The 13,308-nt window shown below is 46.0% G+C and overlaps 1 protein-coding gene across 1 annotated transcript in view; it reads right to left on the reverse strand.

Moving 5' to 3' along the window:
* The window catches only part of TENT4B (terminal nucleotidyltransferase 4B), a 44,743-nt gene extending 31,705 nt beyond the window's left edge, over positions 1-13,038 (reverse strand). Inside the window, exon 1 of the mRNA XM_054198672.1 lies at positions 12,342-13,038. Coding sequence (XP_054054647.1) covers positions 12,342-12,886 — 545 coding nt within the window. The 5' untranslated portion in view covers positions 12,887-13,038. The remainder of the gene's footprint in view (positions 1-12,341) is intronic.
* Between the last annotated feature and the right edge of the window lie 270 nt (positions 13,039-13,308).

Genomic DNA, 13,308 nt, shown 5'->3' on the forward strand with positions numbered 1-13,308 from the left:
AGCCAGGCTACCAGGAGAGTTCTTTATACATCACTAGCATATTGCTACTATTCTGTCAGTGTAGTAAACATTATCACATAAACAAACAGTCTGTGACCTGCCAATAAATGACACCGCACTCTATCTGGGCAGAGGTGAGACTCACACACTCCCCGCAGGCTGACTTTCGATGAGTGCTTCTGATGGATACTGTGTGCTTGGAAAAAGAACTCCATCTGGAGACTGATCGGAGCTAAAAACTCGCACCAGAGACCTTTGTCACCATGTAAACAGCTGCGTGAGTGGCAGGTCACCCAACATGAAGCCAGGCAAACCTGGCACAGGTCTCAAAACAGGGGTTTCTGACACAGAAGAGTGGAGAAACGTCCTCTACTTTCACACACACAGCAGGTTCTGCCTGGCAAATAAGTCTTCTTGCTTATGACTTGATAAATTATTTGACTTGAAAGATTAGTTAAATGAAAGGAAGGAGAGCAATGTAATTGTCTCCCGTTTCCTTCCATCACAGTTGATTTAAACTTTCAAACATCCACCCAAAATTAGCCCACCCCAGACCCCAGTCCCTAAGAAGGAAGGGAGACACTACCATAACCCCAGGCTTACACTGTTCACCTCAAAGCCAAATCAAAAAGCTGTTTAAAGTCCAAGTTCCTACCTGCAGCTGGTACTGCTTACATTCTTGTCCCTGCAAACCAGTAACGCACTGGGCTAACTCCAGAAAGCCACCTCACATCCATCTGTGCAGCAAGCCTGCTGTTTAGCTGCTAAGGAGGCCAGAAGAACCAAGAACAGAATAAAACTCCAAATACCTCTGCTTCAGTAACACACTAGCTCAAACTTACAATAATTTAATATAAAAATATTAAGTCCAATAACTAGACACAGCTGCAGTTTGTTAATACCTTTTCAGCTCCAGCATAAGAACATTCTCAAACTAAATGTGAAGTGCCAGTAAGCCACCTGGAAAGTCAATGCAGATTCCTAAAGCTTTCCAGTATTTTCTAACATTCACAGTTTGGGGAGGCTTTTTTTTTGTTTGTTGTTTGAGAGGAGGGAATTTTGCACAGCATTTTGGAACATTCAATGAATGAAAAAGTGAACCACAAGTCACTTTGGTCGCATCTCCTATATTAGAAGTATGCAAAACTTCTTATGAAAAGATTTGAAATTAGCACTTAATATTAAAACCACAAGGTTTTAAGTTTGTATGTTAAATTTATATTCTTCAAGCAAAATGGACAGTGACCCCAACTTATCTGTTTGGCACATGTTCCGAACCAGCTTACCACCCGTTTATTAGTTGTTTCTGCACTTCGGTGACACTCTGCTCCAGTACCGATACAAGTTTAGAGGTGCTGCTGTCATACGCAGGCAAAATTCAAATCCCAGAAGCACTTCTCCCTCGCGGTTCCAAATGCTCAAAAGCCACTGAAGTGGGTGGAATTTGGAGGAGGAGGAACAAGCACACATACTATGGCAAAATACAAGGAGCATCTCAGGTAACTTTTTACTTTGATTATTTGTTATCTTTACAGTATAGGTGCGCACAGTGAACTATGTTCAGACTAAACAGCGCCGTATTCCTTTTGGGACTCATGACACAGTAATATGTTCCCTTAAAGGAATATATTAGAAACTATTTGTTCACGTTCTGGTTTGTTCTCTTGTGCTCAGATACTCCCACTTGCAAGGCAGGATGCACGGGCACCAGAAAAACCAAGGGCCTGGAGCAGCAGCACTCAACCTGCACAATGTTTTGGAGAGTCATCAGCCTCCTTTTGCTCTGGTTATCACTCTGAGATAGAAAGCTACAAACAGAAACTGTCAGAAAGGGAGAATGCCTAAGCAGGTCACAGACAAATGCTTCCTGAGGTCACCTCTATTAGTCCAGCAAGAGAGATGCACGCTCAAGAGCTTTGATGTCAGGAACTGGAAGAAATGCTTCCTTCTCCAATGTAGGTGACTGGTCTCGTCCTTCAAAGTACCTGTAGAAGCCAGTCCTGTCTAAGCCTGTAGATCAAATCATGGATTTTATCATCTTCTTTCCACTAAAGCTTCAGCTAGTACATCTGTCTGAAAACTACCAATATAAGCCTAGAAAATACTTCACTGAAATACCTTCCATGAGTCCAAAATCCTAAAATTCACAGACATCAACAAATGCTGAAAGAGGACTTATAAATGATTTCACGCAACCACCTCAATTGCTGGGTTCTGCTTGGACATAAGGACGAAAGAATCAGCACACGGTGAAAAAGTGGGACTTTACTGGTTTGAGTTAAATCCTCACAATTGACCCAGCCCTAATACCAGGCAGGTGAACGCTGTAAGCCACTCTAGGACGGGACATCCCCAGCATGGCACAGCTCCTCACACTGCCCACAAGTTGAGCATTAACACATTTGTGCGCAGTGTCCCAACAAAAGCAGCAAATGGAGAGCGAGGGGCTGTGCTGAGCTCTGAGACCCGCTCAAGATTCATCCAACTCACCGAAACCACTCTCAATATAACTTCAATAATAATTCAAAGATTAAGCAAATGTGTCTATGGTCCCAAAAGTTTGAGTAGAAGAGGCTGCAGTGGAGACCAGCTACCAGAGAAAGGTAAGAGGATCTCTGCGAGCTCCACAAACGGCCGAATCAACAGGAACTTGAAAGAGCGTGTTCCAGCACGCCTGAAGCAGGTAGGCTTCAGAGGAGCAGAGGCTGAAGTGAACTATTCCAGCATATAATGCTCAGTGACTTAATGCCTACAGGCAAATACCACATTATACAAGAAAGGAGAGAGGAAGTTTGCTATCACAGAGTTATTCTCTTCATCTGCTCCAAGGTGCTGTTATGCCAGGAGCTGACACTGCTACTTACTGCCATTGAAACATTACCTTTATTACCTTTTACCACCTGTATGTGCCCTGTCAAAGTTGGCCAAGTTGTAGCAAGGGCAGCTTCAGAAGAATTCAAATTTAGATAGATTTTAGCTAAGAAAACGGTTGCAGCTGATGTACAACGTAATTACAACAAAAGCAAGACAGCGCTGTCCTTTCTGCCTAATCTCAAAAACTATCCCGTAAGAGGAAACAGCTCGATGAGACAAACTTCGCTTCCACCTGATGGTGGAAGCAGAGGTACATGTGAAGAAGCTGCTTACCTCAAATAACGAACTATCTCTTCAAGGCAAAAATCAACATGAAAATTTCCTCCTGTGCTCCCATACCTGCCAAGTATGACCACTACAAGGAAAAATCCCCGTGGATGAATGAGAGTCAAGCACTGAGTCCAAAACATAACAACAAGCCTAAATACATAGAAGATCCTCAAGCACATGAGTTGAATCACCCAATTGAAGATGAGTGTCACATAATAAAGCAAAAATAAAACCAAATAAACTATCAGAACTTCATTTTTTCAGCCTGGCTCAATACTGACCCAACACTGTGATTTGCAATCATGAACATTATTCAGATCAAGATAGTTCCCTTATTGCACTATGTTTAACCCAAGACTTCAACTGACAGTTGTGGAAAGCATGCCGACCAGGAACACTTCTGAATACCTAAGAGATAAAGCCACTGCACAAGGCACAAGTCCACACTAAAACCTCACCCAATTTTCAAAAACAATACGCACACTTATTTTACATTAAAGCCAAAATCTCACTGAGGGAGAAGAGGGAGGAATGTAAATGCATATAAAGGAGTATGCTTTTCGTAACAATCCCCTTGAAACAAAACAAACAAAAAAAACCCCAAACCAAAAAAAAAAACAACCCAATCACTTTTGCTTTTTGTAATACGTAAGAAAAATATCAGCTGTTCCTAAAGTAACAGAGGAAGCGAACAGCTTTAAAATTAACACAGTGAGACAAAAACTTAAGAAAAGAAGAAAGTCATGTTATCTCACTTCCTCAGTCTAGATCAATCACAACATCACGAGGTCAGGCGAGGTCAACAAGCTTTGATTAAGGACTCACTATCTTCAGACTACACATTGACACGTAACAGTAAGATCAACACCTTAGTCATCAGACTACAGCAAGATATTCCTGCATGCTGTATTTTGGCGGTATTCTTACTCTAATTACAGTACAACATTATAGGAAGGGCTTATCTATACTAGATATTTGCAACAGGTTAATGCAAGTTCTTCCAGATTTCACTGGGCCCATAAACAAAGTAATTGTAAGAAAGCACATGACACTTTAAATGTGTGTACTTAAATCTACCTGGAAGTAAATCTAAACTGAGTGAAGACGGACTAGCAATGTTCCTACTCACCTACACACCTCTTCCTCTACTACCCTCATTTCCCTGACTGGGAAGTTTCTACAGGAGTTTAATGCTTGCATTTGCCCTGTTATGTCCCATTACTTGCAGAATCACACCACTATTTCCTCCATGCTAACAACATTTTCAATGTAGTGTTGGCTATTTCCCCCCCAATAAATCACGCCAAGACGGAATTGTGGAGATGCACAGACACTTACTTCGATCCTAAGCCTCTGCTACCATAGTTTCCTCCAGTAAAAATCCTTTAAAATGCAATGCAAAAAAACTTGCAAGAGGTATGCAATACAGAATGGTGATGGAGAATTCCACACTGTGAAGCCTTCTCAAGCAATTGTACCAAGACTGTGCCTCTTCAGCTGCACACTGATTTTGAATAATTCAGATGTAGTTCTCGTGCCATGGAGGACATTACGAGAGCATCAGAGAGGCTGATCTGAATGAGGGCTGCCAAATAATCTTAATTGTCACCACGGGAGGAAGCAAATTAACAGATGTTGCTGATGTACTGGCATAAGACATCCTCAGACCCAGTCATGCAGGCAGTTCCTCCTCACACTGAGCTGATGGGCCGCAACTGCCCTGGAGCAGCTGCCTCCTACCTGCAACCTACCCTCAGAGCTTCTACCTACCCTCAGAGCTTCCATCTACCCTCAGAGCTTCTACCTACCCTCAGAGGTTCACCCCGGAGGTGGCCATGGCCACCATGGGCTACACTGCTCAGTCTCACGCAAATTTTGTGACACAGCTTTAAGGTTCAGAAAGATAACCACCAGGGACAGCTAGTATCAGAAGATATATACTGAATGCAGCAATACTAATACATTAATTGCATGATAATGATACAACACATGAGTATCGCCAATACAAAGTTATTGGAAAGATTTAAACAGGCTTTAGAGATCTGTAGAAGAGGGTTTTGTACAAACTTGCAAACAAGAGTTCTGCTGCCTCAATTCACGTCTATCTCTTGCTATGACACCAGAAGTTCATAGTATTCCTGGAAAAAATTCCTGCTGTGTTATCTATTGTAGGTTAAAGTTACAAAATGATTAAAGTTCAAATTGCTCCTTTTGTAAAGCTATTTGCAGCCTAAGAAAAATATCTGAAGCCTGCATCTAATTCCTCTCCTTTTCTTGCTTATAGGAATATTTTCTGTAGCCCCAATTTCTAGGCAAACGGACAGAAATCAGTATTCAAATACGACCGACATCTTGAGCACTCTTTGCTAGTTCATCCAAAAAGATAATTAAAAAAGACAAAGGCTCATGATTTAAGAAATTCTAGCATGTTCAAATAATGAATTAGCATGCAAACTGCTCAGCAAGAACAGCAATAGTATTTATTTACTCATAATATGCATTATGTCAGATTTCCACTGGTTATGTCGCTATATCACTACCAGCACACACACCTCTCAACATAATACCTAACCTGGCTCTGGGCCACGTTCTGCTACTGCTGCCAGATCCAACATCCAGCAAAAAGCGTAGGTACCATTGTTTTACATCACATGCAACAGAAACAAAAAACTTTGAAGCAAAAGTCACCTCTTTAATTTTGGCACATGCATTATTTTGGAGCACATACCCCATATTCAGAGACATGTTCTGAACAATCAAATGAGGTCAATAAAAAGAAATACGAAGTATAATATTATTGCCTATTTTGATAGCAAGGTTACATACACAACTTCTCAAAATTACATTTTAAAGCTGTTTTGCAAATTCCCAAAGTAAAAAACAGACCTCATACTCTAACTTTAAATAAGTGAGTATAAGCTGCCCGGGAATAAAGTATAACAAACAGTAAGATGGTTAAAAAAAAAAAGTTGAAGGAGAGAAAAATGCAACAATATGCTTTCATGATATGGGTCCCCATCTATTTGCTAGGACCAACAACACAATCTCAGCCTTCCTAAAACTGACCTTATACTAACAGTTTGACAATTAAAAAACAAGAGCTACAATCCCAATAGTTTAATATAATACTAATAAAGATGCAGGGTGAGATCTTTTTTCAACTGCATACCGCTACAGAAAACATGTATCAGCTCTTAGGAATCAGCAGGCATACAAGAGGGAATGACAAGCTCTTCCTATTACTTAATATAGACATCCCTATCTACCAAAAAAAGGCCGCCAAACTTCTGTTCCTTATATAGCCAGTCCAAGGTAAATAGGTGCCCAAGTCCCAAAGAGAAGGTAAGAATCGGAGAAAACAAAACAGTTCATATGAACACGTTCGCATGCTGTCTCCTCGCATGTGTAGAAACCCACAGGCCTCTGAAGTCCTCCTTAAATTGTTTAAACAAAACATGCAGAAATGTTGGCACCATTCCAAAATTCTGCAAGCACAAACAATACTGTTAGATAATATTTACAGTATATTTCCTAAAGGTTCCCTCAAACTGCCGTAGTCCAACATCTCCATCCCCCAGTAAACTTGTGTCTCTCTCCCAACCCCTCCAAAAGAAGCAATTTCTTACTACAGGAGGCTCTGGAGAAATATCCGCTGTCACTCCACAAAACACAGCTGATCGCCCTGGAGAGCTGCACAAGCTGTCACATGGGAGTCGCCAGAACCGTGCTGTGGCATGACTCAGGACAAGACCGACAGCGACGGTGGATCTTATCAGACGGATACAAGAGAAGGATCTGCACTCGAGGCACACCCTTGCACTTCTACCTTACAGCTTACGTACGCAGCTACAGAGAGGAGAAGGGGCTGTTCCAAGAGGCTTTACTGGGGAGCAAGCAGGTTTGTGTCTATGAATGTTTCCTGAATAATTCATTTTTATGCATGATGTACACGGTGAATTCAACTGCAACCTGCATTTTAACATACATGTCTTCCCTAATCCAAAGCGCATGCAGCTACTCTAACAGAAGATACACTTAGAAGTCGTGCACGCACCTCGCTGTTTCACCAGAGATCAGAAGCCTGTGCACAAAAGTGCTTGTTTTACTTACGGGAAGCATTTGTATGTGTAATGAGTAATGCAACAGCAAACGAAGCACCACCCATGCATTTCATTCAAGCACTTAAGAGCACATGATGAAAAACAACACAATTGATTAGGATTTTATCAGATTTCCCTAAATTAGGCATTTAGCCCGGCCAGACGTTGTGCTGCTGGTACACATCCTTGATGATCTTAAAGGTCTTTTCCAACCTAAACCATCCTGATTCTATACTTGCTGTGCTCACTCAGCTCGTTCTGTTCATGCTCCAGCCCACGTGGGGACCACACGAGGGCCTGAGCAGCTAAAAGCTAGAGAGACACCAGCTAAGTTATCTCAGGCAGGCGGCTGCATTATTGCAGCTTTGTGTCCTCTGGTCAGCTCAAAGCCTGGGGAGATGAGCTTGCACCTGCCTTAATGTACTTAGCTTCTTTCAAAAAAGAGATTAGAAGACCTGAGAAGCTGACAAATTTCACATAAAAAAAAAAAATCACAATAGAACTTCTGTAGCAAAGACGTATGGCTTTAAGCTATTTTCTCCCTGAAGTAGTTATGATTTTATTTCACGGTACCCTCTGTAATCCTGGGCGACATGCTCGTAACCCTCGTATCAAATAAGCTGAAGCCTGCTCAATTCTGTACCGACCAATTCAGCAGCCTGCAAGTGTGTGCACGTCCTCGTGCAGACCCCTCCTCTGGAGGTCACAGGATTCTCTCCCTTTCATGTTGAAGTTTCCATTAGTACTTCAAAACACTGTGCATTCAGTATTTCAAAATACACAGTTTTCTATTTAACCCAGGTTCCTCCTCAGGAGTACGTATTACCATTTTGCCTGCTTAAACTCACACATTAATTGGCTTCTTGCCTTTGGCTGCAGATTCCTGTGAAAACTAACCAGCTCCCTACAGAGTCCTAAAATCCACATCTCCTACCTGGGAACTGTGTACAAATTGGACTCTTTCCTTTGACACAAAAATCACAGAAACCTCTGAGAAGACAGGCCAAACTTAGGTGCAAGTCTTTATTTTTGGGTTTTGTTATGCTCGAGGCTTCTGACTTAAGCAGTTCTTCCTGCCACTTCTTTAGCTAGGCTCGATCTAAACTTGGTGAAATCTGCAAAACATTCATTTCAGTATTCAAAAATATTTTTTCTTCCTTTTTAATTGTGACACTGCTAACATTATTCACTGTTGCCCTTGGGACGGACACACATGCACAGAATCCCCTCCAAAACCTCAACCCACGCATCCTTAGCTTTTGCGACTAAGTACTCTGCCAAGACAAATCCAATTAAACTTTTTAAAGGTACGTTATGTGTTAAATCAACAGTAACATCATACACACGCTGTAAAACTTTTCATTCATTTTCTGTGCTATCTGTTGTTTTTAGCACTACTGTCTGTTGACAAAGTCCCCAGAGGATGTAAGATGTGCTGGATCCGACTGGCACAAAGCAACTTGCAGGCAGCACTAGACAATTGATTTACAGCGGTATTTCAGAAGACACAAAGTTATGAGTGCCAGAAGACAGTAGAGTACCTGTAATGCAAACATCTACGTTAATAACAGAACTGCAAGTCTGAAAACTTTCGGTAAGGGAAAATATTAAAGATAGATCAGAACGCAATGTATATAGGATAGTACCACTAACTGCAGGAGTAAAAACTGGCCACGTGTTGAACTGTCAGTTTTTCATCACTGGTGAATGTTAGCAAATATTATGCATGCTTTATAAGAAAACTATCTTGAATTCAAAACCAATACTGCTGTGGGTTGCTTTTTAATTATTTGGTTATCTCTTTGTATGTATAAATAGCATTAACTAAGAAAGTATGTTTCTCAGTAGAAAAACAGAGAAGAAAATGCTGAAAGATTTGACTCAACAGATACTTAGCTTTCAACCAAAATCTTCATTTCAACATGTTTAACTTACCTAAATCTTTAAACAGCTAGTTACATGCTGCTATGTGTTTATATAGACTGTCCAACTAGCTAAAAATTACTGGACTGTTTTTCCAGACAGCTGATCAATATAATTGTGTGTTCAGAGCTGGTTTTGCACAGCTGTACACACAAGTAACATCCTTGCCCTGGAAATATGAATGCCACACGTCAGCTTTCAACAGTGTTTGCCAGCAAGTCAGGCCTAACCTTTCTGAAAATGGGACTGCTCCACAATGCTATTCAAAAGACTCAAATATTGAAGAGACTCAAAATTTAAAGTGATTAACTGAACAGAATTACAGGATGGTATATAGGGAAAAGCATTGAGCCTTTACTATTTTTTCACAATTTGCATCAAAACAATTAGGGAAGGAAAAGGTACCTGTTAACACATAAGTAATGCTGTAATAGAACGGCAGGTATCTTTTTTCCCAATAACTGTTAGAACTAGTCAAAACAAATTTGGGAATTCACGTTAGAAATAATAAATTTCAAATATTTACTACTTTACCAACAACCTAATTCGTTAGAGTACAAACCTTTCTATCCATCATTACTGTCGGGTGTCTCAAGACCCGAGACAGATGCCTTACAAGACAGTTATTAAAAAGAAACTCACATGCGGGAGGGATGGCAGCACCGCAGGGCACCCCACAGGCAGGTATGGGGAGGCTTCAGGCAGCCGTGCCAGCAGCCAGTCGGTCACTCCACAACCTTCACAAGACCTAAGCATTCTCTGTGCTTTTCTAAGAGGCTTCAGTTCCTTTTAGAAATGGTTTTCACAATTCTTCATTCAAGGTTTGTTAGCCAACTGCCTCCAAATACCTTTGGAATAAATAGCTTTTTAGAAGCAAACACCACTCACTTCCACAATTTAGGAAAAGCAATGTAGGGGTGTATCTCAGAGACGCTCTATCTTACCTTGCTTTGAATAACAGAAAGAGCTAAACCAGAATCTCAGCATCATGTAAATATATGCCACAAACTAGACAGTCAAGCCACATGTAGACTGACATATTTGAGTACTTTTTGATACTAGTTTAAAAAAAAAAAAAAAAGAGTCCACAATATGCTTCCGCTTCGGAGTTTGAAACTGATTCAACCAAAATTCTACGCTAGCAACAGACATCACCTTGAATCCTTTGGTACAGCTGCTGTTATTGTTATTAATATTATTAATCTCTTGCTGAAGCTCACCCTTTCCCCCCCCCCCCCATATCTTCAATACAAGGAAAGGGTTTATGGATTTATGAGAGAGAAAGGCACTTCTAAAAATGATCCTCAACTTTCAAGTAAATAAGTGACAAGCTAGAAGATAAACAGAGTCCAAAAACTAACTCACAAAAATTCAGTACTAAGTACGTTTTACACATGTTACTTTTAAGTCTTGTAAAGAAAGTTATGGAAGGTTTGGATGTATAGTTACTGGAGAACTTAAAATAGCACACTTCTACAGTGTACTTTTATGAATTATTATAAACCTAGCAGTAAAGGTAACACAGGAGATGTCAATAAAATAGGGAGCCAGAGGTGGTAACATCTTCCAAAGCGACCAGCAAATTCAAATAGTCATTTGGACAAATCTTACAGAACAGTGATTTTGGAAGGCAAAGAAGTCAATGCTTTCCAGTGGGAGGGGCTGAAGGGCCCTTAGGTGCAAGTTGGGCACACAAAAACTTGACGCACCCAAATCGTTACTGATTTCTAAAATGAGCTGTTCCTGGCCTTCGACTCTCACCATACACCTCCGCCACCCGAACCCTGGAACGAAGCCAGATGAGTTTGTAAAGGAGGAGGATTGGAAAGGGTATTACACCTGCGTACACTATGCCAGAAATCCAGATATCCATACTTAACAAGTCAAATACATGTCAATGGTGCTCTTGCGGCAGGGAGGAGGGGTATGCTATGGATCAAGGCAAAGGTTATATTTTGAGAAGCGTGAACGTCAAAAAACAAAACAAAACACAGAAGTTATCAAATGGCTTTTACCCAGGGCATCACCCGTATCAAAAGCCATCCCCCATGTTTAAAAAAACGGAGGAGGGAGGACTCAAAACAGTTTTCAGGTAAACAGGACAGAAGATACATATTTGCCTGCCCTCGATCTTTGGGGGCTCCTGCAACGCCAACCAGTGAGACCTAAGCTAACGCAAAAAATACTCAGATCAGCACACACGTTCCACAGACAGAGCTCCATGAAAATCATTAATAATCCCACACTGAAATCCATAATGCTCTATACATGCATGCAAGTTTATTTCTGAGACCGGGTGCCAGCGCACGCACACACCTTCTCTGTCAGGTCTTAGAAAACACACTCTCCGTGTAATTACCTAACCTAGGCGCTTTAACAGCAGTAGGTTACTAATTATTTTTTTTTAAGTTATAGATGCTACTACTATGCACGTGTCCCACAGGCAGCACAGTGCTTTAGAAGCGCGCTTGTCGGTGGCCGCAGCGCCGGCAGCCTGCTCGGCCGCCCTCAGCCCCGGCCGGCCCCGCAGCCGGCGGGGGAGCGGCAGCGACACCGGACACCCGACAACGGCCGGAACGGGCCCGGCGGCGGCAGACACCCCTGCTCGGAGGAGCGGAGTGCCTCACCGGGCCGGCAGCGTGTCACCCGCCTCACGTGCGGCCGCGGTGACAGCGGAGGAGCTGCGGGGAGCTGCCGTCCCCTGCGGATAGGCGTGCCCGCACCATTAGCATGCACACGGGCACAAGGGCCCGGCGCTGCCCCCCGCCGCACGCCTTCGTTCCCCCCCGCCTTCCCCTGAGCCGCCGCCGCCCCAGCCGGACGCGCAGCCCGGCCCGCCGCCGCTCGCCCCGTCGGCGCTGACAGCCGGGGCGGCGACCCAGCGCCCACCGCCTCCCCCCGGCGGGCCCGGCCCGGCCGCCCTGCGCCACCCGCCGTGGCCGGGGCCTGGGCCGCGCCCCGCCGCCGCGCCTCAGGTGCCGCGGCCCAGCTCCCCCCGCCGCACCTCGGTGGCCGCTCCGACACCGCCGCCCGGCCCCGGCGGGCGGCCGCCGCTCCCCGGGGCGGGGAAGGGCCAAGGCCGCCGCCTCCTCCGAAGGCCGGGCCGGGGCCAGGCCCGGCGCTGGCCGCTGCCCGGCGCCCCCTCGGCCGCCCGCCCGTCCCCCGGCCGCTTACCCCACGACTCCCTGGCTGTAGTTCCTCTTCTTCCAGGGGGTGCCGGTGTAGAGCGGCTCGGCCAGGCCGGCCTGGGCCCGGGCGGCCGGCTCGTCCCCCAGGGCGGGGGCCCGGCCCTGCCCGGGGGGCCCCAGCAGGAGGCTGTAGTTGAGCCCGAAGGTGCTGGCCTTGTTGTCGCGTTTCCTCTTGTTGCTGGCGGCGGCGGCAGCGGCGGCGGGCGGCCCCCCCCGTGCGGGCCGGGCCCAGGCGGCGGCCCCCGGGGGCGGCGAGGCCTGGTGGTGGCTGCGGTTGTGCTGGTTGTTGGCGCTCTCGAGCGGCAGGAAGTCGGGCTGGGGGTCGGGGCGGGGGGCGCGGTACATGCCGGGCGGGGAGGCCGGGCCGGCCCCGGCGGGGGCGCTCTGCTGCTGCTGCTGCTGCTGCTCCTGCTGCTGCTGCTGCTGGAAGTAGAGGTTGCGGACCCCCTGCGTCGTCTCCCAGATCTGCATCCACAGGCGGTTCGAGGGGCCGAGCTGCTCTGGCTGGAACCAGGCGATCCGGGGATCCATCAAACGGGGACCCAACCCCGGCTGCCTTCGCTCCCCGCGCCGGCCGCCGACGCCGAGACCCTGTCACCGGGTCCCAGCGCTAATGGCGGCTCCTATGGAAGGGCAGCTCCGCGCCTGCCTGCTCGCTGCCGTCGCTCCACAGCCCCCGCCCCTCCTGGCGAGCGCGGCGAGGCGGGGCCCGGCTGGGCCGCCGGCACACGGGCCGCGCGCAATGAAGGGGGGGGCGGGCGGGCCCCGGCCTCGCCACCGGCCTGTCACCCGCCGCCACCGGCCCCCGCTCGGGAGGGAGCGGCGGCCTCTCCCGACGCGCAGCCGGCCCGGGCGGCCCGGCCCTCGGGAGCCCACCGGCCCCGCGCTTCGGGGGTACGGGGCAGGGAGGGGGGAGCCCCCACCCCCCGGGCCCGGCTCCCCCGCCGCAGCTG

The sequence above is a fragment of the Rissa tridactyla genome, chromosome 4, assembly GCF_028500815.1.
Source record: "Rissa tridactyla isolate bRisTri1 chromosome 4, bRisTri1.patW.cur.20221130, whole genome shotgun sequence".
NCBI lineage: Eukaryota > Metazoa > Chordata > Aves > Charadriiformes > Laridae > Rissa > Rissa tridactyla.